This window comes from Pituophis catenifer, unplaced genomic scaffold (assembly GCF_029215685.1).
Source record: "Pituophis catenifer annectens isolate HBS135680 unplaced genomic scaffold, rPitCat1.0.hap2 SCAF_18, whole genome shotgun sequence".
Classification (NCBI taxonomy): Eukaryota; Metazoa; Chordata; class Lepidosauria; order Squamata; family Colubridae; genus Pituophis; species Pituophis catenifer.
The window spans coordinates 931296-955081 of NW_027256898.1; the positions used below are offsets into that span (position 1 = coordinate 931296).

The window sequence follows — 23786 nt, forward strand, 5'->3', positions numbered from 1 at the left end:
CTTATGCCTTAACCCAGTGCAAACCTGGATAAATCCCTCCAGACTGGACCAAAAGTTTGTTTTGTTTGTCATTTATCATTTAATTTGTATCTCATCTTTATTATTGTTCTAAGTAACTCAAGGTGGTAAACATCTGTTTCTTCCTCCTATATTCTTCAAAACAATCCTGTGAGGTGGGCTGGGCTGGGCTGGGAGAGGGACTGGCCTAAAATCATCCAGCCAGCTTTCAAATCTAAGGCAGGACTAGAACTCACTGTCTCCTGGTGATTGGCCCATACTCAACCAGCTGGTTTTCCTGCCTAAGGCGGGACTAGAACTCCCGTCTCCTGGTGATTGGCCCATAGACACCCAGCTGGTTTTCCTGCCTAAGGCAGGACTAGAACTCACCGTCTCCTGGTGATTGGCCCATAGTCACCCAGCTGGCTTTCATGCCTCAGGTGGGACTAGAACTCCCCGTCTCCTGGTGATTGGTCACCTAGCTGACATTCATGTCTAAGACGGGACTACAACTCACTGTCTCCTGGTGATTGGCCCTATGTCACCCATCCAGCTTTCATGCCCAAGGGCTTGGACTAGAACTCACTCTCTCCCAGTTGGTGCCTTAACTACTAGACCCCAACCACCCAATTCCAGCAGTCAATTCAAGTGTTGGTAAAATTAAAAAAGAAAAAAAAAGAAAAAAAGAGGTTGGGGTATCAACCTGTTAACCCAACCAAGGTGTCTTACGAAAGACTGGACAGCCAGTTTGACCTGGGTGGCGTATAAAGGCTCCTGCTTCAGCAGGGGGGGGGGTTTGGACTGGATGACCTCTGGAGGGCCCTTCCCAACTTTGCGATTCTATGTTCCAAACGGTAAATCCACCCAGAACTTTTTGCCCCCCCTTTTCTCTCTTCTGGTGGTGCCAACCCCAAACCCCCTTTTTTTGGGGTGGGGGGGAGACACCCATCTCACACGGACTCCGTCCTTCACAAAACGGGGTTGTTTTTATTGTCCTTGGGTGTTACAGAAAAAACCAGAGGCAACCCTCCCGCCCCACAGCCCCCCCCCCCCCCCCCCGGTCAGGAGCTCATTGATGGGGAGGGGAGGAAGGGGAGGGCCACGACATTGCTGTTTGTCACCAAAGACGCCCCCTCCCCACCCCAGCAGCGGCTGGATCTCGATCAATCGCAAAGATCTGGGCGTGCCGCGTAGCGGCGAACGGGAATAAAACAGCAGCGGGTGGAATATCCGGCACCAAACAGGTCTGCGATGATGATTATCCCAACCCCTGGAAGTTGAAAAAAATTAGGTTCGCAGCGCGAGGGAGAGAAAGGACGATTTGGGAAGTGTGCGTGAACCAAAACACCATTTTTTTTTTTTCCTGGCCCGGCGGGCGTTTGCTTAAAATCCGCGAGAAATACCTTGTTTAAAGAGTTGACCGCACGGCCTTCGCGGCGTCGAGGAGAAGCGGAGAGTTTTCTGGCGTCGGAGCATCTGAGACGGTTTTTCGGAAGGGGAAGGGGCCGCGATTCAGAAACTCAAGGTGGGTGGGTCTTTTTCCCGAAGAGCCCACCCGCCAAGGAAGGGGACGACAGCCGCGGTCTTGCCTCTGGGTTTATCGTCCTCGCGGTTCAGCGAGCCCTGCGGGGTCGAGCGGTTGGGAGTCTTAAATAGCCTGTTTTTTTCCAGGTGAGGGTGGAATTAACTTCCTTTGGTTTCCACCGAAAAGAGGATCCTGGTTTGATCGAGAAAGAAGGCTAGCAGGATCCCTTCGGGTCAGCGACGCAGCGAGTGGGTCAAACTGCCTGTCTCTGGTACCTAATCGGGTGGATGGCTAATTCCCCCCCCCCTTTCTTTTTCATGTTTTTATGATGCTTGGTTAGAGAGAGGTGGGATCAACAAGGTTTACATGCTGTAGATGACGAGAATCCGAAATAAGATGGAGGTCCAAGAAATGCAGGGTGCCGGAAGTGTTGGGACGACTGAGTGGTTAAAACTGGCCTTGCCTCTTTGACAAGCGGGAGGTTGTTGGGGGGGGGGGGCGGAGGAGGTTGATCCTGGACCCTCCTGCCCCACAGCATGCCCGGGTGATGGAGGAATGGGAGAAAGTACCTCTGGGCACCTGTAAAATAAGTTGGCTGTGGTTCAATCCCAGGGTCACGGGTGCGAAAGCCACTTAATTTTTCTTTTCTCTCTCCGAAGGGCGTGAAGGTGTTTCGAATCCAAGAAAGTCGCAGCGGTCGCTCTCCGCTGCTGCATTAGCTGTCTATATCGATCCGGTGGGCTGTCGGGGAAGCAAGCAAGCAAGGAAGAAGAGAAAAATAAAAGAGAAATTAAAATAGGCCGGATGGTTATGGGGAGAGGGAGCACATGGGGGTGGTAGATCAACCGTCTTCTGTCTCACAAGATGGAGAAAAATTACACCCACCCAAAACAGGGAAGTCTCCTCTCATAAGGAGGTCCATCTACTGGGACCAAGAAGAAGGGACTTCTCCGCGGTGGCTCCCAGCCAGCTTTCATGCCTAAGGCGGGACTAGAACTCCCAGGCTCTTGGCGATTGGCCTAAAGTTATGGTTTTGATTTGGCACGGAGGGCCTGTTTTTTCACCCTCCCCAGGCTCCAGCGCCTTTCTAGGAGCCCAGGAGGCCCTCCAGAGGCCGGAAATGGCCCATTTGCTGACTTCCGGTGGGATTGGAAGGCCCGTTTTTTGCTCTCCCCAGCCTCCAGAGCCTTTCTAGGAGCCTGGGGAGAGCGAAAAATGGGCCTTCCTCATGCCCCCAGGCCCTCCGGAGGCCGGAAACAGCCTGTTTCCCTACTTCCGGTGGGCCCAGAAGGCCCGAAAATCAGCTGGCCGGCGTGCGCATGCGTTCCAGAGCTGAGCTCACGTGCCCACTAATACGGTGCCATACGTTCGCCATCTCGGCACTAGGCCAAACTGGCTTTTGACTTTGTAAAAGTAGCCCCGAGTTTGGCTGCCAGATACACATTTTCTTAATAATAAAGTTTGATTTGATAATTGAGAAATAAAATGTTCATGAACTTCCGATTCGGATCTCAGTTTCACCCTTCCGGTACTCTTAAATCTAGGACTGAATCCGAACACAGACCCTAGCTACAAAGAAGGGACATCTTATAATCGATCCGTGTTTTAATGTTTTTTTTTTAATGCTTTTAAATAATATGTGCTAGTCGTTCCCGACTCTAGGGGGCGGTGCTCATCTCCGTTTCAAAGCCGAAGAGCCAGCGCTGTCCGAAGACGTCTCCATGGTCATGTGGCCAGCATGACTCAACGCCAAAGGCGCACAGAACGCTGTTACCTTCCCACCAAAGGGGGTCCCTATTTTTCTACTTGCATTTTTTACGTGCTTTCGAACTGCTAGGTTGGCAGAAGCTGGGACAAGGAATGGGAGCTCACCCTGTTACACGGCACTAGGGATTCGAACCGCTGAACTGCCGACCTTTCGATCAACAAGCTCAGCGTCTTAGCCACTGAGCCATCGCAGCCCCTTATTAATTTATTAATTTATTAATAATTTATTAATAATAGAAAGCTAATTGAATTTAAGTTGGGGTAGCAATATTTAATAGCATTAGCCCTTAAGACTTATATACAGCTTCACAATGTTTTCCAGCTCTCTCTAAGCGGTTTACAGAGTCAGCCTCTTGCCCCCAACAGTCTGGGTCCTCGTTTTACCCACCTCGGAAGGACGGAAGGCTGAGTCAACCTTCCAACTAATTTAAAGGTTTATCGAAAGGACTCACACTGCTTTGGTATCCGAAGGGCCTCGTTGTCCGCCGACATCACTTGGTGCAGAACGCCGCGAAACTGGTACAGCACTTTCAAGTTCTTGTCTTCGCCAACGCAGGGGTCGTAGAAGCCGGGCAGGCCAGCCTGCAGGGAGTAAAAACGAGGGTTTCCTGGAAGCGGCTCCACCGTGGGAGAACAGAGCTCCTGAGCTCGTGCAGAGCAACAACCCAGAATGGAATGGAATGGAATGGAATGGAAATTAGAATTACAATAAAGAATAGAATAGAATAGAATAGAATAGAATAGAATAGAATAGAATAGAATAGAATAGAATAGAATATGGAATGGAAATTAGAATTAGAATAAAATAGAATATGGAATGGAATGGAAATTAGAATTAGAATTACAATAAAGAATAGAATAGAATAGAATAGAATAGAATAGAATAGAATAGAATAGAATAGAACAGAATAGAACAGAGATTAGAATAGAATAGAATAGAATAGAATAGAATAGAATAGAATAGAATAGAATATGGAATGGAAATTAGAATTAGAATTACAATAAAGAATAGAATAGAATAGAATAGAATAGAATAGAATAGAATAGAATAGAATAGAACAGAGATTAGAATAGAATAGAATAGAATAGAATAGAATAGAATAGAATAGAATAGAATATGGAATGGAAATTAGAATTAGAATTACAATAAAGAATAGAATAGAATAGAATAGAATAGAATAGAACAGAGATTAGAATAGAATAGAATAGAATAGAATAGAATAGAATAGAATAGAATATGGAATGGAAATTAGAATTAGAATAGAATAGAATATGGAATGGAATGGAAATTAGAATTAGAATTACAATAAAGAATAGAATAGAATAGAATAGAGAATAGATTAGATTAGATTAGATTAAAATAATAGAATAGAATAGAATAGAATAGAATAGAATAGAATAGAATAGAATAGAATAGAACAGAACAGAATATGGAATGGGAATGGGAATGGGAATAGGAAAGGAATAGAGCTGGAAGGGACCTTGGAGGTCTTCTAGTCCTACCCCCTGCTCAAAGCTATCATGTCTCCCCTAGTCCTTCTTTTCATGAAACTAGACATACCCAGTTCCAGCAGCCGTTCTTTCTTTCTCTGTTTTAGCCTCCAGTCCCCTAAATCCTCTTTGAATCCTTCGCCCTGAGCCGAAAAGGAAAACCAGGGAAACCTCTCTCTGTTAGCTTCACTCCGTGGTGGCACCGTCCTTACCTTGGAGGCTTCGGTGAGGATGAGCTTCGAGTCCTTAACCAGGCACTGTAAGGGCACCGTCACGTCGATGACCTTGGCTCTCTCGTCTCGCCTGCTCTGGTCGTTGACAAACTTCCCGTACCAGGCGTTGACGATAATCAGGCCTTTTGAGGAACGAGAAGGCAAACGGGGTCAGATTGGGGGTGGTGGTGGAGTTTTGGCCCAAGCAAGGCCTGCCAAGAACCCCCCCCCCCTTATCCCTCAGCCTCCCCAAAGCAAGGAACATCCCCCCTCCCCCCCAGAGACAAATCTGCCCCTCATTTGACAAGCGGGGAGGGCTAAAGAGACAAACCAGGTTTACGCACCCATCCTAGCTTCCTCGGCTTCGATGATCCTCCGGACGGATTCTTGCATCAACCGGACCTGCGTAACAAGGTTAAGGATGTCAGGCTGTGGATTGGGACGTTATTACCAAGCCACGATCGGGCCTGTTTGTGGCTTAAGTTTGCTTGGCAGGCTGTTGGGGGCGTCCCGATATAGAAAGATATAGCGCGCTTCTCTGATTCAGGAGAACTTCGATCTCTTCTGGAGTTTCTCAACGTTTTAAGACCGGTGGACTTCAACTCCCAGAATTCCCCAGCCAGCCACGGGGAATTCTGGGAGCTGAAGTCCACAGGCCATTGTTGAGAAGCACGGCTGTAAATATTCCTGGCTGGGATTCAAAGGAAGGCGGAGACTTACAGCAGCTTCGGCTTCCTGTTTCTTCTGGAAGGTGTCGCTGGCGCAGCTCTCTCGTTGCTTCTCCAAGTCCCTAATGCGAGAAAGAAGGGGGTTTTGTGGGGTCCAGATCAGCTCCTCCCTCCCTCCCTCCCTCTCTGCCAAGCCCCTGGAGGGGAGGCCTGCCAGGAACACTGGGACCCCTGGCAATGCCTGCCTGCTTGCTTGTCTGTCTGTCTGTCTGTCTGTCTACCTATCTTATCTATCTATCTATCTATCTATCTATCTATCTATCTATCTATCTATCTATCTATCTATCATCTATCTATCTATTCTATCTATTCTATCTACCTATTCTCTCCCTCTCTCTTATCTATCCTATCTATCTTATCTATCTCTTTAGCTATTTAATCTATCTATTATGTATCTATCTATCCATCCGTCTACCTATTATCTAATTATCTGTCTGTCTGTCTACCTATAATCAATCAATCTATCTATCTATATCTATCTATCATCTATCTATCTATCCATCCGTCTACCTATTATCTAATTATCTGTCTGTCTACCTATAATCTATCTATCTATCTATCTATCTATCTATCTATCTATCTATCTATCTATCTATCTATCTATCTTCTGTCTGTCTACCTATTATCTATCAATCTAATCTAATCTAATCTAATCTAATCTAATCTAATCTAATCTAATCTAATCTAATCTAATCTAATCTAATCTAATCTATCTCTCTCCCTCACTCCAAGCCATTCCTGGCCTGTCCAGAAACTACAAATGACAAAGCTGCCAACGTCACAGCCCTCAGCCCTGGTGGTCAGCTTCCATCACAGCTAGGCGAGAGACCCCCCCACCCCCCACCCACAGCTCTGGGCCACTCACTTCTCCTTCTGCGCCCGGAGATAGGGTTGGATGATCAGCCGGTCCATGGCGAAGTAGAAGATCAGAGGCCCAGCCGTGGCATAGAAAACGGCGCTGGGCAGGAGTTGGTCGGTCAAGTGAACGGGGAAGAAATACGTCTGGCTGGCTCTGTTTAGCCTAGAAGGCAGGAGAAAAAAGAAGGAGGAGGAAGAAATATGTTAGCATGCACGAATTATAATTTCTTTGGTTGCTGTACATATATATCTATATATATTATTTCTGGACAGGTAGTTTCCAAATCAAGCTTTTTTTGCACACTGCAATGGTGGTTTCTCCTTGAAAGCAGCTGCGGATTTGCACCCTGGCATCCGTGGATCTATGAAAGAATTCCTCATTGTGGAAATGGAGCTCCTCTGACATGCCGCCCCACTCCTGCCCCGATGCGCCAACTAAGCATGGTCCGTCAGAGCCAAGCGGGTGCAAAGAGGCTTTAGACTTAGGCGATGCCCTTCTATGCCAACCGTCCTGGCATTTACACACAGGTGAGACCTCTGCCCCTCCACCCTGCCAGCTCTGGCAAGAACGAGCCGAAATTCAGTGACGGAGGGCAGGGTGAGCATCTGACTCACTTGATCTTCAAAGAGACGCCTTGGGGCACCCCGACGCTGACCGTGGCCCCCAGGACGCTGTGCTTGGAAATCCTCCGCTCCGCTCCGTACTCCACGATGGTGCCGAAAAAGCCAGCCCTTGGAAGGAACAAACAAGCGGATGCCGTAAAGGAATTTAGAATGGCGGAGTGAGAAGGGCCCTCGGAGGTCTTCTAGTCCAACCCTAAACCGTTTCAGACAGGTGGCTGTCCAGTCTCTTCTTAAAAGCCTCCAATGATGGAGCATTCACAACTTCTGGAACGGGAGCTCACCCCGTTACGCGGCACTGGGGATTCGAACCGCTGAACTGCCGACCTTTCGATCGACAAGCCCAGCGTCTTAGTCAATGAGCCACCGCGTTCCCCCTAATCATCATCTAATGACCCCATAGTCCCTTGCATCGGGGTGGAGTCTGGGCAACTGAATGGAGCTAGCACAGTGTTTTACTGGCCGGATGCCCTTCTTGTCACCGATGCGGAGTTTTGTTCAGCAGATCTATTTCTCATTCTGCCCAGAGAGAGAAAAATAGCTGCCTCTATGTAGGATCGAACTCACAAGCCTCCTGATTGTGAGGCCAGAGCTCCACCTCTAGGCCATAGACAAATGGTTGTCTAATCTCTGCTTATAAACCTGCAGTGATGGAGCGCTCACAACGTCTGAAGGCAAGTCGTTCCATCCAACCATCCTTCCTTCCTTCCCTCCCTCTGTCTGTCTGTCTGTCATGCATCTTACCTTCTATGATCTCAGAATCATAGAATTACAGGGTTGGAAAGGACTTTGGAGGTCATCTACTCCATCCCTCTGCTTGTCTCTTCTATCTGTATACCCCACTGGCTTTCCTTGATTTGGGGCACCACTGGGAAGTTTTTGATGCTGTATCCCACCCCTAATCCAGCCCCAAACTTCAGAAGGATTTTTTTTAAAAATCAATAATAAAGATGATATCAGTGTTTGCCAATCTTTGGAACTGGGGAATTCTGGGAGCTGAAGTTCACACATCTTAAGGTTGCCAAGGTAGGAGAAGAGACAGAGACTCCAGTGCCCCACATCTTCCTCCAGAGATCAACAGCTCTAAGGGCTTCCCTGACCCAATTTCACACCCCCCCACCCCCAAACTAGGGCCCGTTCAGCGCCCAGCCGCCGGTTCTGACATACTTCAGGGATCCTTTGACCCGCGTCTGATCTTCATCCTGAAACTTGTGCTGGTAGCTGACCATGACGAAGGAGTGAGGGATGCCCAGCTGCAAGATTGCAAAAATAAAAATGAAATAAAATTAAATTAAACATGGCGAACGTCAAAGTCAAGGCCAAAAGTCACCCAGCTGGCTTTCATGCCTAAGGCGGGACTAGAACTCCCTGTCTCCTAGTAATTGACCCAAAGTTACCCAGTTGGCTTTCATGGCTAAGGCGGGACTAGAACTCACCGTCTCCTAGTGATTGGCCCAAAGTCACCCACTTGGGTTTCATGCCTAAGGAGGAACTAGAACTCCCAGGCTCTTGGTTTCTAGGCCAGCACCTTACTGCTGCACCCAACTGAATTCCTCAGCCAGCAAGTCCACCTCTCTTAAATTTGCCAATTTGCCTGCTCTGTACAAATTAACTACACGTTGTCCTCGACTTACGATCGTTCACTGAGCGGCCATTCCAAGTTTAAAAAAAAAAACTGAAAAAAGTGACTTTACAGCCGGGTCCTCGCACTTACAACCGTCAGAGCCACGATTCTATGACCAAAAATTCAGGGGTTTGGCATCCGGCGTGTTACTTGTGACGGTTTCAGAGTCTCTGGGCCACGTAAAGGCCGATTTTGACCTTCCGACAACCAAAGTCGATGGGGGGAGAAAGCCAGATTCATTTAAGGGCCGTGCGATTCGCTTAACGACGGCACCGGTTCGCTACTGCTGTCTTAAAAAGGAGCAAAGAGTAAACCGTCTCACCTGGAAGGCCATGGTGAAGTGGCTGGTTTTGGTATCCCGGACGACGCTGGTGTTCATGGCGGATTGGATGCCCCAACGCCACTGGAGGTAACCCATGGTGTTCTTGTCCAGGTTTCGAGCCAGGACCGTCGTAAGACCGGGACGGATGCCGCGCGAGGAGAACTGGAGGGCGCAGTTAGTGGTGACGAAGCTGCCCAACATGCCAGGACAGAAAGAAATGGAGCAGAAGTGAGAATTAAGCCCTAAAAAATATCAATCGCGGCTCGTCCTCGACTGACGGACCACAAATGGAGCCCGACGTTTCTGTCGGTAAGTTTGTTGAGTTTTGCCCCCATTTCACGGCCTTTCTTGCCACGGTTGCTAAGTGAATCACCCGCCGTTTAGTGAGTCCGCAATGGCCGTGAAGGGAATCCGGCTTCCCTCTCGACTCTGCCTGTCGGACGGTCGCCAAGAGGGGAACGAAGGTCACACAGAATCTTTTGGGGTTAACCCTTCGCCAAAATCTTACCATCGTTGCGTGAGATTGCGAAACATTTTCAGGCCGAAAACAGGACCCTGCAGGTCTCCGGCTCCGAATTCTAGCTGCAGAAACGGAAGAGAAGAAAGAGGAGTTATAGGCAGTCCTCGTCTTACGGCTGTTTCTGTTCTGTTCTGTTCTATTTTCTCCATTCTATTCTATTCTATATTATTTATTTTCTATTCTATATTATTTATTTTCTGTTCTGTTCTGTTCTATTCTATATTCTATTCTATTATTTTCTATTCTGTCCTGTCCTGTCCTATTCTATTCTATTCTATATTATTTCTTTTCTTTTTTTTCTTTTCTTCTTTCTTTTCTTTTCTTCTTCTCTTCTTTTCTCCTCTTCTCTTCTCTTTTCTTTTCTTTTCTCTTTTCTTCTTTTCTTTTCTTTTCTTTTTCTTCTATTCTATTCTATTCTATTCTATTCTATTCTATTCTATTCTATTCTATTCTATTCTATTCTATTCTATTCTATTATTCTATTCTTCTCTTTTCTATTATTTTCTGTTCTGTCCTGTCCCGTCCTGTCCTCCTTTTCCTCCTCTTCGTCCTTCTCCTTCTCCTCCTTTTTTCTGCAAACCACACTCCGTTCTAGAACTGATGATGTTACCTAGTTGGGTCATGAGACGTCTGCAAGAAAACCCTCCAGCTCAGAAGCGCCAAGGATCCCAACCCAATTTCTTCCACCTTCGAAGCAAATCAAATCAGCCTCAAAACTTCTTTCCTCCCCCCCCCACCGCCCCATTTACCTCTCCCCATCCTTTGGCGGAGGTCACCCGTCGGAGGCCCAGGCTGACGGAGCCGCCGCCGTTGCCGTTCTGGGTCGAGAGGTTTCCCGAGAGGATGGCGGTGTCCGTGGTGGTGAGCGGGGCCTGTGCAAGGCGAAGGGATCGAGCAAGCGAGCCAAGTTAGAGAAGAGCCAGACGAGGTGGGGGATGAAATGGGGAAAACAAGACACAGGCCTCCTACCTCGATGGACTGTGATATGTGCATGCGGTTGATTTCGATGTGGGGGAAAGGGCTGGCCGACACATCTTCGAACTCCTCGTCGTAGCGGTCGAACAGGTCGGTCGCGTCCACTCCGACGCTAATCGTACCCTGCGGAATGGGGACAGATCCTTGCGGTTAACAAGACAGTGCGAGCCTTCATGTCTGGATCGCAGGCAGTCCTCAACCTACGACCACAAGTGAGCCCAACCGTTCGGGTCGCTAAGCCGGACGGTTGTTAAGTGAGTTCTGCCCCGTTTTTACGACCTTTTCTTGTCACCGCTGTTAAGCGAATCCCTGCAGGTGTTCAGGGAGTCACATGGTCGTCAAAGCGAATCTAGCTTTCCCCGTTTGGCTTTGCTTCTCGGAAGGTCGCAAAATGGGATCGCGTGACCCCGGGGACGCTGCGACTGTCATAAAAATGAATCAATTACCAAGCCTTTGAATTTTGACCCCGTGACCCTAGGGATGCTGCAATGGTCGTTAAGTGTGAAAACTGGTCCTAAGTTACTTTTTTCAGTGCCGCTGTTAACTCTGAATGGTTGCTAAATGAAGCGTTGTAACTCGAGAACTATCTACAGTCCTGATTTTTGCCCTCTGCAGTTTCATTAAAGTCGACATATTATGACATTTGTTTAGCAAGAGTTTGACGTTATGAGGGTTTCAGACAGCGACTTACGACCCGTCCTCACACTTATGACCGTCGTACCACACCCCACACAGTCATGCGATTGCAATTCAGGTGCTTGGCCACTGGCTCGTATTTATGACGATTGCTACGTCCTCAGGGTCACGTAATCGCCGTTCGTGACTTCCCAGCGAAGTCAATGGGGGAAGCCGGATTCACTTAACAACGGCATAACGGACCATGTGATTCATTTAATAACCATGGAGAAAATTGTAAAATTGGGCCCAGTCGTAGGACGACCGCGGTGGAAAGTAGCTGGCGTTGGGGGGGGGGGGGGGGAGAGGAAGGAATTAACAGACTGACTACCTCCTACAAATTCCACCCTAATGACTTGTTTAACAACTGCTTCACTTAGGGACTGAAATGCCAGTCCCGATTGCAGTCGTTAAGATGAGGACTAGCTGGATGGTGGTCCATAAAAGTTGCTCGTTTATCATCCTTTTGCAGTTTTATTCCCGGTTTGGAGATCTAAACTCACCTTCTACGAAATAAATATATTTACGAACAGGAGGACAAGCAAGATTTCTCCCGATTTTGAGGCCTTCGGAGTCTTACTTTGGGGTTTGTCCGCTGCTGAAGCCGCCTCTCCTCCCTCTCGCGCTGCAATTGTTCAAATTCCTCCCGGATTTCAGCCGGGGTCCTCCTCCTCTCGACCACCTACAGGGGACAGAAATTCATTTTTAGTTTTAGTTTTTTAGTTTTTATTGAATTTCTATACCGCCCTACTCCCGAAGGACTCAGGGCGGTGCACAGCCATGAAATAAAACACATAGATATACAGAATTTAAAATCGAATAAAATGAATTAAATAAATTTGGCTGAATTAATACCCATAATTTAAAATACCCATATTTTAAAATACAGTAAAAATTTAAAATTTACACTTAAAAGGGGGAAGATTTAAGATTTTTAAGGGGTCATCCGTTAGCAAACGCAAACAAAAGGGAAAGGCTGAACCGGGTTCCCATTCAGAAGACCGTCCCGACCTGCATCTCCCTCCCTCTCGCTCTCCAATCTGGCTGCAGAGATATTGTTAGCCTTGAAGCACATCTGGGACGGGCGGAGGGGCCCCTCAAGGTCTTCTAGTCCCACCCCTTGCTCAGGGCAGGAACGTTGTGGTCCGCCGGACCTGGCAGCGGAGTCGGACAGTCAGACAATTCGGACTCTTGGCCACTGCCTCGTACTTATGACGGCCGCAGCGTCCCAGGGTGACGTGATTCCTCCCTTTTGCGACCTCCTGACGAGCAAAATTCAACGGGGAGGCCTCATTCGCTGCCCAACTAACTGAACAAGGGCAGCGGTTCGCTTAACAACGGCGGCAAGGAAGGGCGTAAAATGGGGCGCAAGAGTCACTTTTAAAAACCGTCTCGCTTCGGAGCGGCTCTATTGGGCTTGATTGTCGTCGTAAGTCGAGGACTACCTAAACCATATAGGTTTTCCCCAAATCAAGGGAAGTTTCCAGCTTATCTAGAAGGGGCCGTCCTTCAGCAGAGATTTGGGGAAGAAATCCCCCCCCCCCACGTCCACTGGCTCAAGCTCTTAAACACCCCCCACCCCCGGCACGAAAAACCAGGGGATTAAATTATCCGAAGGGCCAAGAAAGGTGAAATTGATGGCGAAAAAACCTGCAGCAGAGCAAGAACGAATGAATTTATAGTAAATGGTTTTATCTCCGGGTCTCTTTTGGGGGCAGATGGAGAGGAGAGGAGAGGAGAGGAGAGGAAAGAAGGAAAGGAAAGGAAAGGAAAGGAAAGGAAAGGGAAGGGAAGGGAAGGGAAGGGAAGGGAAGGGAAGGGAAGGGAAGGGAAGGGAAGGGAAGGGAAGGGAGGTGAAGGGAAGGGAAGGGAAGGGAAGGGAAGGGAAGGGAAGGGAAGGGAAGGGAAGGGAAGGGAAGGGAAGGGAAGGGAAGGGAGGTGAAGGGAAGGGAAGGGAAGGGAAAGGAAGGGAAGGGAAGGGAAGGGAAGGGAAGGGAAGGGAAGGGAAGGGAAGAGAAGAGAAGAGAAGAGAAGAGAAGAGAAGAGAAGAGAAGAGAAGAGAGGAAAAGAAAGGAAAGGAAAGGAAAGGAAAGGAAAGGAAAGGAAAGGAAAGGAAAGGAAAGAAGGAAAGAAAGGAAAGGAAAGGAAAGGAAAGGAAAGGAAAGGAAAGGAAAGGAAAGGAAAGGAAAGGAAAGGAAAGGAAAGGAAAGGAAAGGAAAGGAAAGGAAAGGAAAGGAAAGGAAATTGGTCCTGGGACTTGGATATGCTGTTTTTTGCGGCTGCGAAAAAGCCCATTTAGAGAATCTGGGCACATCTGCGGGGACTGACCTTGAGGTTAAAAACACCTGGCCCCGTGGGTAACCTCATTGAGGATGCTTTTCTTGGAAAAATGGACGGGTCAGGGGGGGTTAGAGAGATTTGTTCTGCAGCTGAGCAGAGGGAGGTCAGCCTTATTTCGCCAGGAGAGGAAAAAAATAAATAAATAGGGCTGGGGTTGAAGAAAAGCCAGCCCACCTACAACCCCCCCCTTTCAAGTTGTTTTTCCTCCCCCCCCTCCCCAGACACACAACCTCTATACAGCCAAACTAGACTTGTGTTGCTTCTCCATGTCATATGATATATCTGAGGGCATAATTTTGTATTTATATATTTATTGATTTTGTCATGTTTATGTAGTGTATATTGGAGGTGGAGACCCTTTGACCAGCTGCGTGCAACGAAATTTCATTTTAATGTATGCTGATTAGGCTACCTTCAAAGTGACAATAAAGTTATTATTCTATTCCATTCCATTCCATTCCATTCCATTTCTATTCTTCCTATTCTATTCTATTGTATATTCTTTTCTCTTCTCTTCTATATTCTATGTTCTATTCTATATTCTTTTCTATATTCTATGTTTCTCTATTTCTAATTCTATTCTATTCTATTCTATTCTATTCTATTCTATTCTATTCTATTCTATTCTATTCTATTCTATTCTATTCTATTCTATTCTATCCTGCATTCCTATTCTATTTCTCTATTTCTATTTCTATTCTAGTCTATATTCTATTTTCTTCTATATTCTTTTCTATTTTCTATTCTAATTCTAATTCTTATTCTATTCAGTTAATGTCGGAAATCTGAGGCTCAATCGTGGTCTTAGGTCACGTCTACTCTTTCCACTGAATTTTATCAATCCAGTTATTTTTTTTCCCCCCCATTCCTTCCTTCCTTCCCATCAAATCCCTCAACTCTCAAAAACGGCATGATTTCAATTTCCACTTTCGGGCCGGAAAGGAGATAAATTGGCAAAAGAGAGACGGCACAGATGTGGCTTTTTTTTTTATTTAATGAATAAATGTCACCGCACTTTCCCGAGCCGTTGCGCTGTAGCTCTTCGCAAACATCTTGACACTCTGCAGCATCCAAATTTCCTGCTCTTTAAACCCTCCGCTGCCTCTCTCTCTCTCTCTCTCTCTCTCTCTCTCTCTCTCTCTCTCTCTCTCTCTCTCTCTCTCTCTTTCTAAAAACCCTTTAAAGGTCTTTTTAAAATCTCTGAGCTGAATGCCAATATCTCCACTATTTTATTATTGCAAGATAAATCACCTAACCGAGGTTGGGAGGGTGGAGGAAGAAAAAGAAAAAGAAAACTCAAAGTATCGTTAGATAAATATTGAGTTTCTCACTTAACGCTCTCCCTGATGTAGAATATCAGCAAATATTAAACACATCCAGACAGTTCTTAACTTCGGTTAAGCCATTTTCAAGTGTCTCTATCATCAGGGAGTCCTGGACTTATTACCGTTTCGTTTAGTGACCGTTCAAAGTGGAAAAAAAAGACTTACGGCTGTGTTTCACACTTACGACCTTTGCAGCTTCTCCAAGGTCACGTGATCAAAATTCAGACGCCTGGCTCACGGTTATGACCGTCGCAGTGTCCCGCAAAAACTTTTTTTGCGACCTTCTGATCAGCAAAGTCAAGGGGGGAAAAGCCGGATCCGTTGAACGACGGCGCGACTCACTTAACAAACGCAGGGGTTCGCTTAACGACGGTGCCAAGAAAGGGCGTAAAATGGGGGCAACGCTCACTTAGCAACCGTCTCGCTTAGCGATGGAAATTTTGGGGCCCAAATGTGGTCGAAAGTCAAGGATTCCCTGGTAACATGTTAAAATCCATTATGAAAAAAAAACTCCCTCTTTTTCAAGCGATTCCTTCAATTCTTTTTAAGAAAAAAAGTTATTAAATAGCAAGCAGATCACAGGCCAATAGACTAGCTGATCATTTTTGCAGTGTTTTTAATGAGTGCATCTCTTCCTTTTAAATATCTCTATCTCTATCTCTATCTATCTATCTATCTATCTATCTATCTATCTATCATCTATCTATCTATCTAGCTATCTATCATCTATATCTATCTATCTATCTATCTATCTATCTATCTATCTATCTATCTATCTATCTATCTATCTATCTATATCTATATATTGTAAATGCCCTCCTGGCCCAATTTTTCTGCAGTCGCTGACACTTCCTTCACTTCGCAGATTTTTCGCTGTCTGTCAACCAGGTGCAAGACTAACCGGAGCGACCGTCCCGTCGCTGGTATTTTTAGCTGCACGGAAGGGCAGAAAAAGTGCTTAAAAAGCGGAGTTTTCCAAAATTGAGACGTTGGAAAAAGCGCAGAGAAGAGCAAGTAAAATGATTAGGGGACTGGAGGCTAAAACACACGAAGAACGGTTGCAGGAATTGGGTAGGTCTAGTTTAATGAAAAGACGGACCAGGGGAGACACAGGATAGCAGTCTTCCAATCTCTCAGGGGCTGCCCCAAAGAAGAGGGAGTCAAGCTATTCTCCAAAGCCCTTGAGGGCAGGACAAGAAGCAACGGATGGAAACTGATCAAGGAGAGAAGCAACCTGGAATTAAGGAGAAATTTCCTGAGAATTAGAACAATTAACCAGTGGAACTGCTTGCCACCAGAAGTTGTGGGTGCTCCATCACTGGAAGTATTCAAGAAGAGACTGGACAGTCTTAGAAGACCTCCAAAGTCCCTTCCAGCCCTACGTTCTATGGTCTATGAATTCTGGTTTTCTCTTCCTAGAAGAGAATTTTTTTTTTTAACAATACAAAACCTTGGTATGAATTCATGCATTTTCGTGGTTTGCTCAAAAGGAAGAATTATAAACTAAGCAATGCTCCATCTCTGGATGGCCACTTGTCTAGAAATGGTTGAGGGTTAGGGCAGGAGTCGGCAACCTTAAACACTCAAAGAGCCACAAAGGTCCTAACCGGAAGCCCCCCCATTCAATTCTGGAGCCGACCGGAAGTCTGGTTCCCCCCACCATAGAGTCTCCTCCTAGCGCGGCGTCCTTCTTCCTCTACCTGTCCTAACCGAAAGCCCTATCAATTGTGGAGCCGACCGGCGACAGGGAGCCGCAGCAGAGGGATGAAAGAGCCACATGCGGCTCCAGAGCCACGCAAGTTGCTAACCCCTGGGTTAGGGTTAAGCAAATGGCTGGACTAGAAGACCTCCAAGGCAGAGGTGGGATTCAAAGATTTTTACCACCTGTTGGCCCCACGTATGCGCCTTCCCCGCATGTGCCTGGCCTTGAAAACGTGGCTCAATAGGACAGCATAGCGCCAGGGCAGCTGGCCCGGCCCACCTGCGATCTCCGCTACCAGTTCGCACGAACCGGTACGAACCGGTTGAATACCAGCACTGCTCCAAGATCTCTTTCAACTCTGTTATTCTGTTAGAGTTGGCCGTTTCTCCTTCCCCGCCCCAAACAGACAACCCCAAAGACCAAGATGGTGACCAGACGACGTGGATAGCAGCCTTCTCTTTCTCTCTCTCTTCTACTTACCTCCCATCCTTCCATCTCGAGGCCTCGCTTTCCATAAATGTCATAGATGGCTCGGGTCTGGGGGTCGCTGAGCACTGGAAATTAAAATCGAGACATTATTATCCGAAGCTGCCGCTGCGGAGGCTGAGTTCACAGCCAAGCCTCCACGCCCGATCCACGCAAACACATCTCCAGTGCCTTTTCGATATTAATTTTAAAAGACAACCCCACCCCACCCCCGCGCAAAAAGCAGGCCACTCAATTTGCACATGGTGAAATGACTGTCAATCTCTAGAGAGCTATTTTTAAACCTTTAAAAAAAAAATTCTGCCTAACCCTAAATCCCAGCACCTTTCCAAAAAAACCTGGATTTCAAACTGGGGCGCTGGGGAAGGGGGAGACTGGAAGGTTTTAGAGGCAGAAACATTACCCCTTTCTAGCTTCTTAAAATCTGGTTGCCATGTGCCCCAAACTTCTGATTAAGGATGTTGTAAATCGGTGTTTGCCAACCTTGGCAATCTTGAAGATGAGTGGAATTCCTCAGCCAGCCAGGCTTGTTTTTTTCTCACCCACCCCGTTTTCCAGAACGGAGAGAATGCAGAGGAAGGGATTAGAAGAGAGAAAGCGCAGGTGGGTTACAATGGGAATATACATTGGGAGGGAAGGAGGGAGGGAGGGAGGGAGGGAGGGAGAGAGGGAGGGAAGAAAGGAAGGAAGGAAGGAAGGAAGGAAGGAAGGAAGGAAGGAAGGAAAGAAGGAGGGAGGGAGGAAAGAAAGAAAGAAAGAAAGAAAGAAAGAAAGAAAGAAAGAAAGGAGAGGGAGGAAAAAGAAAAAAGAGGGAGAGGAAGGAAAGAAAAAGAAAAAAGATGAGGGAAGGAGAGAAAGAAAGAAAGGAGGGAGGGAGGGAGGGAGTAAGGAAAAAGATAAAAGACAAAATACAGAGGGAGGGTGGGAGGAAGGTGAAGGAAGATAAGGGAGGGAAGAGGGGAGGAAGAAATGGAGGGAGGGAGGGAGGAAGGAAAAAGAAAAAAGAAAGAATATGGAGGGAGGGAGGTGAAGGAAGGGAGGGAAAAGGGGAGGAAGAAATGAGGGAGGGAAGGAGGGAAGGAAGGAAGGAAGGAAGGAAGGAAGGAAGGAAGGAAGGAAGGAAGGAAGGGAAGAGGAGGATGTCTGGAGAATTCTGGGAGTTGAAGTCCCCCCCCCCCCGTCTTAAACAGGCCATGGTGGAGAGAGCTTGTGGTCTGTCATTCCACTCACGTCCAGGGTGATCGGAGGCCAGAAATGCTGAGCCTTCCAAAAAAACTCCCGAGCCAAATTTCTCCGGCTAATCTCTGGGATTTAATAAGAAATCATTTATTTACTATTTCCCTCTGGGCCCAAGCAACGGATGGAGCCAAAATCTGCTGTCCTTGCAGTTTTGCTGGGAAGAAGAGGGGGTGGGGGAGGGGAGAAGAAGGGGAAAAAGAAAAAAAAAAGCCAAATCTAGCCAGCTTCTCCTTTACTTCAGCTTCGGCAGCTTCTCCTTCCCTCTCTCTCCCGCTCGGCCCTGGATCTCCCCAAAAAAAATTGCTGCAAGCTATCAATAATTCAGAGGAGCACAAGATCCATTTCGACCAAACCTGGGATCAGGGAAGGGCCAAGCTTTTCATGGAAAGCTCGACCGGAGTGGCTTGCACAACTACAAAATAAAAAATAGTAAAAAATAAATAAATAAATAAATAAATCTGGCCATCTCGCATTATCGCAAACAAGTGTGGATCCATTATTTTTTTTTTGCACGCGCTGTTAAGTCACCTCTCCTCTGTGTTTCTGGCAAGCTTCCCTTCTAAAACGCTTAAAAGCTTTTCTAGAAGACTGGCAAAATCTTTTCTTTCTTTTTTTTTTAAAAAAAAATCTCTCTCTGTGTAGAGGGGAGGAAAGGCCGTTTGGGAATTGGGAAAGGAGCTCTGTGTGGTTAAACCTTGGCGGGGAACGCCGGCCGTCTGCTGACGGGCAAGACCAGAAGTGCGATTGTGTTAAGCTCTTACGGGAAACCCACATAAGGGAGGCTCCTGTGGGCCAGCTACGAAGCTCATGGGGGCATCACGAAGAGGACCGTTTGGTCTTCAGCAGGCCCGGCGTCTTAGATGTAGGTAGGCAGCTAAGCGTAATGTAAGAAGGGCTGGCTTTAAAGGGAGGGGAGGGAGGAGGACGGCTGTGGGTATTCATGGTCTCTGAACTTGGTGGTTTTCTTAAAGACGTTTCACTACCAAACTCGGTAACATCATTATTGCTAGAAGGGAGGAGGAGGAAGATGGGGCTCCGGGTGGCCCCCTGACCTTCGCTCTTTCCGCCGTGGCCTTAAAACAGGGCTATTCCGCCTGGCCGGCTTGGACTGAAGGGGTTTTAGAGGGGATTTTAATGGTTTTTATAGTTTTATTGGGTATTTTTAAAAATTGAACTTTGTGTGTTTTATTGTCGTGAGCCGCCCTGAGTCCTTTCGGAGATAGGGCGGCATACAAGTCCAATTAATTAATTAATTAATTAATTAATTAATTAATTAATTAATAATGACGATTGTGGGGTCCATGGTACTCTCTGAGCTTGGTTTTCTTACAGATATTTCATTAGCAAAATAGGTAACATCATTAAATGCTAGAAGGGAGGAGGAGGAGGAGGAGGAAGAAGAGAAGGAAGAGGAGGAGGATGTGAGGTCCATGATGCCCTCTGAGCTTGGTGGTTTTCTTGAAGACATTTCATGACCCAACTAGGTAACATCATTAACGCGAGGAGGAAGAGGAGGACTGTTGTGTCCTTGGTGCTCTCTGATCTCAGTGGTTTTCTTGCAGACTAAGGAACATCATCAATGCTCCACACACACAACATACAGTTGGCGGTAGGCAGCCCTGATGATGTTCCCTAGTTGGGTCACGAAACGTCTGCGAGAAAACCCCCAAGCTTAGAGAGCCCCAAGGACCCCAGAGTCCTCTTCCTCCTCCCCTCTCTGCAAACCCCCCTCCCTTCCAGCACTCATGATGTTACCTACTTTGGGTCATGAAACGTTTGCAAGAAAACCACCCGGCTCAGAATATATCCTCCGGTTTTCGGGAAGGGAGACTCCCGCCTCTGACCTTCATAAGCCTGGTGAAGGAGGTTGAAGAGCTGTTCCGCCTGCCTCTTGAGTTCAGGGTCTCTGTGCTTGTCGGGATGGTACAGCATACACAGCCGGCGGTAGGCAGCTTTCAACTCCTCTTGAGTGGCCTGGGGAAAAAATAGAAAGACCAGAAATTCCAATTAAGACAGCTGCTGTGGTCCGCCAGCCGCCTGCGGAGGTGGCAGCGGAGTCGAGGCTGGGGAGGAGCATGGGCCAGTCCTGGAGACTGGGGAAGGCTCGGATGAGGGCTCTGCGTCGGAGGCAGAGATGGGGCCAGGGCCATCTGGGAGTGATGCGCGGACTCCGGAGCCCCCAGAGTCGGACAGCAGAGAGGCAGAGGAACAGGGGGAGCCTGTTCCTAGCGCACGCATGCGCAGAGCTGCCAGAAGGCAAGAACAATTAAAACAAAAGGGGCGACTCAGGAGTAAGGCCTGGAGATGACTGGCTCCTCCCATAAGGCTTAAAAGAGAAACAATGGCACTTGGGGTCTTTTGCAGGAAAGCAACGTTTTAATATAGGTAGAGGGACTGGAGCCATTTATGGAATTGAGATTTTGGTGGGAGGTTTTTTTGTTCTATTGTTGTTTTTTTTTAATTCTTAGTTCATCCACATGCAAATTGGACAAAACCTATCCGGGTTCTGAAAATGCATTTCCACGGATTCTCTTTTAGTTAGGAGAATTAACGCCGATGAGAAACGGGTAGAAATTCCGGCTCGGCTGGGATTTTATATTTAATCAAACCGGTGATAAATGGCTTAATGTGCTATTGATTAAGTCATAGAAATGAGCCGTTCAATTTTTATTTTTTTCACACACACACACACGCAAATATCACGTTCGATAAAATGCAAAATTGGGCTTTTCATCACCGTCGGGGGAATCGCTAAGGTCACCGACTCGATATCGCATGAACGAGAAGGTCTCTCTGGCGGCGGCCCGAAATCCTGACAGCATTTCAAGTTGTTAATGAGAGAAGGCTAATGCCGATATGGGTAGTCCTCGGGTTACGGCCACAAGCGAGGCCAACATTTGCAGGTCGTAAAACGAGGCAAAATTCGCTTAACGATGGTCTCACGGCAATAGAAATTTGGAGCTCAATTGTCGTCGTAAAGTCATCTTCTTGTCATTGCCAGAACTATTGGCAAGAGCCAGATTTCCACCCCCCACCCCCCCAATCTCATCTCATCCTGGTCTGTTTAACTCTGCTCTCTTCCATCCTCTTTGGTCAAACTAACCAGGATAAGCGAGATGGAAAGGAAAGACACAGGATCAGGGAGACCGGGCTGCAAATTTTAATTAAATCATTGGATTTGTGTGGTTTTTTTTTTTTAAATAGGTTGGGGACGCAACAAGCAATTACTCGAGATGCCTGCCCCTAAGCCAGCTTTCAAAACTTGAACGGGCCAGGAAGCTCTACCTTGCTTCAATCTTGATTTATAAGTTCCTCAATTAAATGGTCTGTCATAACAGCCTTATATTTTGAAAGGGCGCTGACAGGTTCCATGGCTCCGTTTCCCTATGCTTCGTATTTTTTTTAATCCCTCCTGGCAAATCATCGGATCGTGGAAATCAGCCCTGCCATCTTTCCTATTTAATAAAGATAGTTCTGGGGTTCTTCCTGTTCTGAAGGCAGCCCAAAATGAATAACTATAAAGAACTGTCACCTTGACAAAACATTTGCCTGTGTGCAGCCCTGAACAGATTTGGTCCTTTGGGAAATAAGTGGCTTCCCCCCCACCCCCTCCTATTTATTTGTTTAGCATTGGTTTAGTTACAGGGTTTTCTCACCTACTTTTCAAACACAGCCTGGGGGAAAAAATGTAATTTTATGAAAGTTATAAAACCCCAAATATTACAACTTGGGTACTTATTAAAGAGAACTTAACAAAGGACATGAAGCATAGCCTCCAACTATTTTTAAAATCTACTTGGTTTCTTTTTATATATCATCAGTGCCAGAAGGAAGTGGGGTTTGTGGAGAGGAGGAGGGAGAGAAGGAGGGGGAGAGAAGGAAAAGAGGAGTGGAGGAGGAAGAGAAGGAGGGGGAGAGAAGGAAAAAACGAGAGGAGGAGTAGAGGAGGGAGAGAAGGAGGGGGAGAGAAGGAAAAAAGGAGAGAAGGAATGGAGGAGGGAGAGAAGGAGGGGAGAGAAGGAAAAGATGAGAGGAGGAGTGGAGGAGGAAGAGAAGGAGGGGGAGAGAAGGAAAAAAGGAGAGGAGGAGTGGAGGAGGAAGAGAAAGAGGGGGAGAGAAGGAAAAAAGGAGAGGAGGAGTAGAGGAGGGAGAGAAGGAGGGGGAGAGAAGGAAAAAAGGAGAGAAGGAATGGAGGAGGGAGAGAAGGAGGGGAGAGAAGGAAAAGATGAGAGGAGGAGTGGAGGAGGAAGAGAAGGAGAGGGAGAGAAGGAAAAAAGGAGAGGAGGAGTGGAGGAGGAAGCGAAGGAGGGGGAGAGAAGGAAAAAAGGAGAGAAGGAATGGAGGAGGGAGAGAAGGAGGGGAGAGAAGGAAAAGATGAGAGGAGGAGTGGAGGAGGAAGAGAAGGAGGGGGAGAGAAGGAAAGAAGGAGAGAAGGAATGGAGGAGGGAGAGAAGGAGGGGAAGAGAAGGAAAAAAGGAGAGAAGGAATGGAGGAGGGAGAGAAGGAGGGGAGAGAAGGAAAAGATGAGAGGAGGAGTGGAGGAGGAAGAGAAGGAGAGGGAGAGAAGGAAGAAAGGAGAGGAGGAGTGGAGGAGGAAGCGAAGGAGGGGGAGAGAAGGAAAAAAGGAGAGAAGGAATGGAGGAGGGAGAGAAGGAGGGGAAGAGAAGGAAAAAAGGAGAAGAAGAGAGAAGGGGAAGAGGAAGATTGTGAGGTCTTTCTGAGCTTGAACGCTTTCTTACACACGTTTCATGGCCCAACTAGGGAACAGCATCAGTGCTACAAAGGGAATGGGGATTTCCTTTCCAGTTATATACAAGTCCCTTCTAGCAACTGGCATGTCTTTATGACTGTAACTTTGGTCCCTCCATGAATGGTTGTAAGTCAAGGACTAGCTCTTTGCCGGCACAAGTGTGGAAATCACCTTCAGGCAAAAGAGTTCGGGTTCAAAGATGGCCAGGAGAGCAAGAATATGAAGACAGAGTTAAAAAAAGAATTACGATTCGTTCCTTTTTTTAAAAAAAAATAGCGTTTTGATACCAACCCTTTATTTCTGCCACCATCAAACACAATAAAAGCCGCAAAACTTTCAGAGCTGAAAAAAGGGCCCACGTGCCTTTCAATTAGCCATTAACTCTGCAAAGGAAGCTATTCTGCATTTTTGGCAGAATGTTAACACTGATGATAGAAAAACAAGAGTTTAGCGTCCTTCCAATTTTATTTTTCCCTCAGGCAATTTGAAAAGGGGGGAGGGGGGGGGGAAGAGCCAAGCCGTAGATCTGCTCCGACGAAAGCTCTCCCGAACTAATTAATCCAAAAATTTAATGCATAATATATTAACAAGCACCGTTTTCTCTACCTCTCGTGGTGCAGTCGATTTTT

At 47.0% G+C, this 23786-nt stretch overlaps 1 protein-coding gene across 2 annotated transcripts in view; it reads right to left on the reverse strand.

Annotated features, from left to right (window-relative positions):
• Nucleotides 1-1071: 1071 nt before the first annotated feature.
• Nucleotides 1072-23786, reverse strand: part of DNAJC11 (DnaJ heat shock protein family (Hsp40) member C11) — a 26697-nt gene continuing 3982 nt past the window's right edge. The window contains exons 2-17 of one of the 2 annotated variants that reach the window (XR_011601137.1): nucleotides 20252-20381; nucleotides 17163-17236; nucleotides 11896-11997; nucleotides 10635-10763; nucleotides 10415-10537; nucleotides 9654-9727; nucleotides 9146-9335; nucleotides 8367-8452; nucleotides 7194-7310; nucleotides 6586-6741; nucleotides 5713-5782; nucleotides 5337-5394; nucleotides 4993-5135; nucleotides 3742-3871; nucleotides 1401-2263; nucleotides 1072-1267 (exon numbers count right to left, since the gene is read on the reverse strand). Coding sequence is in view for 1 of the 2 variants with exons in the window: in XM_070956340.1 (XP_070812441.1) it covers nucleotides 2238-2263; nucleotides 3742-3871; nucleotides 4993-5135; nucleotides 5337-5394; nucleotides 5713-5782; nucleotides 6586-6741; nucleotides 7194-7310; nucleotides 8367-8452; nucleotides 9146-9335; nucleotides 9654-9727; nucleotides 10415-10537; nucleotides 10635-10763; nucleotides 11896-11997; nucleotides 17163-17236; nucleotides 20252-20381 (1608 nt within the window). In the remaining variant the exon portion in view is untranslated. Of the gene's footprint in view, nucleotides 1268-1328; nucleotides 2264-3741; nucleotides 3872-4992; nucleotides 5136-5336; nucleotides 5395-5712; nucleotides 5783-6585; nucleotides 6742-7193; nucleotides 7311-8366; nucleotides 8453-9145; nucleotides 9336-9653; nucleotides 9728-10414; nucleotides 10538-10634; nucleotides 10764-11895; nucleotides 11998-17162; nucleotides 17237-20251; nucleotides 20382-23786 lie in introns of those variants that run through there. The other variant, XM_070956340.1, reaches the window with a different exon arrangement.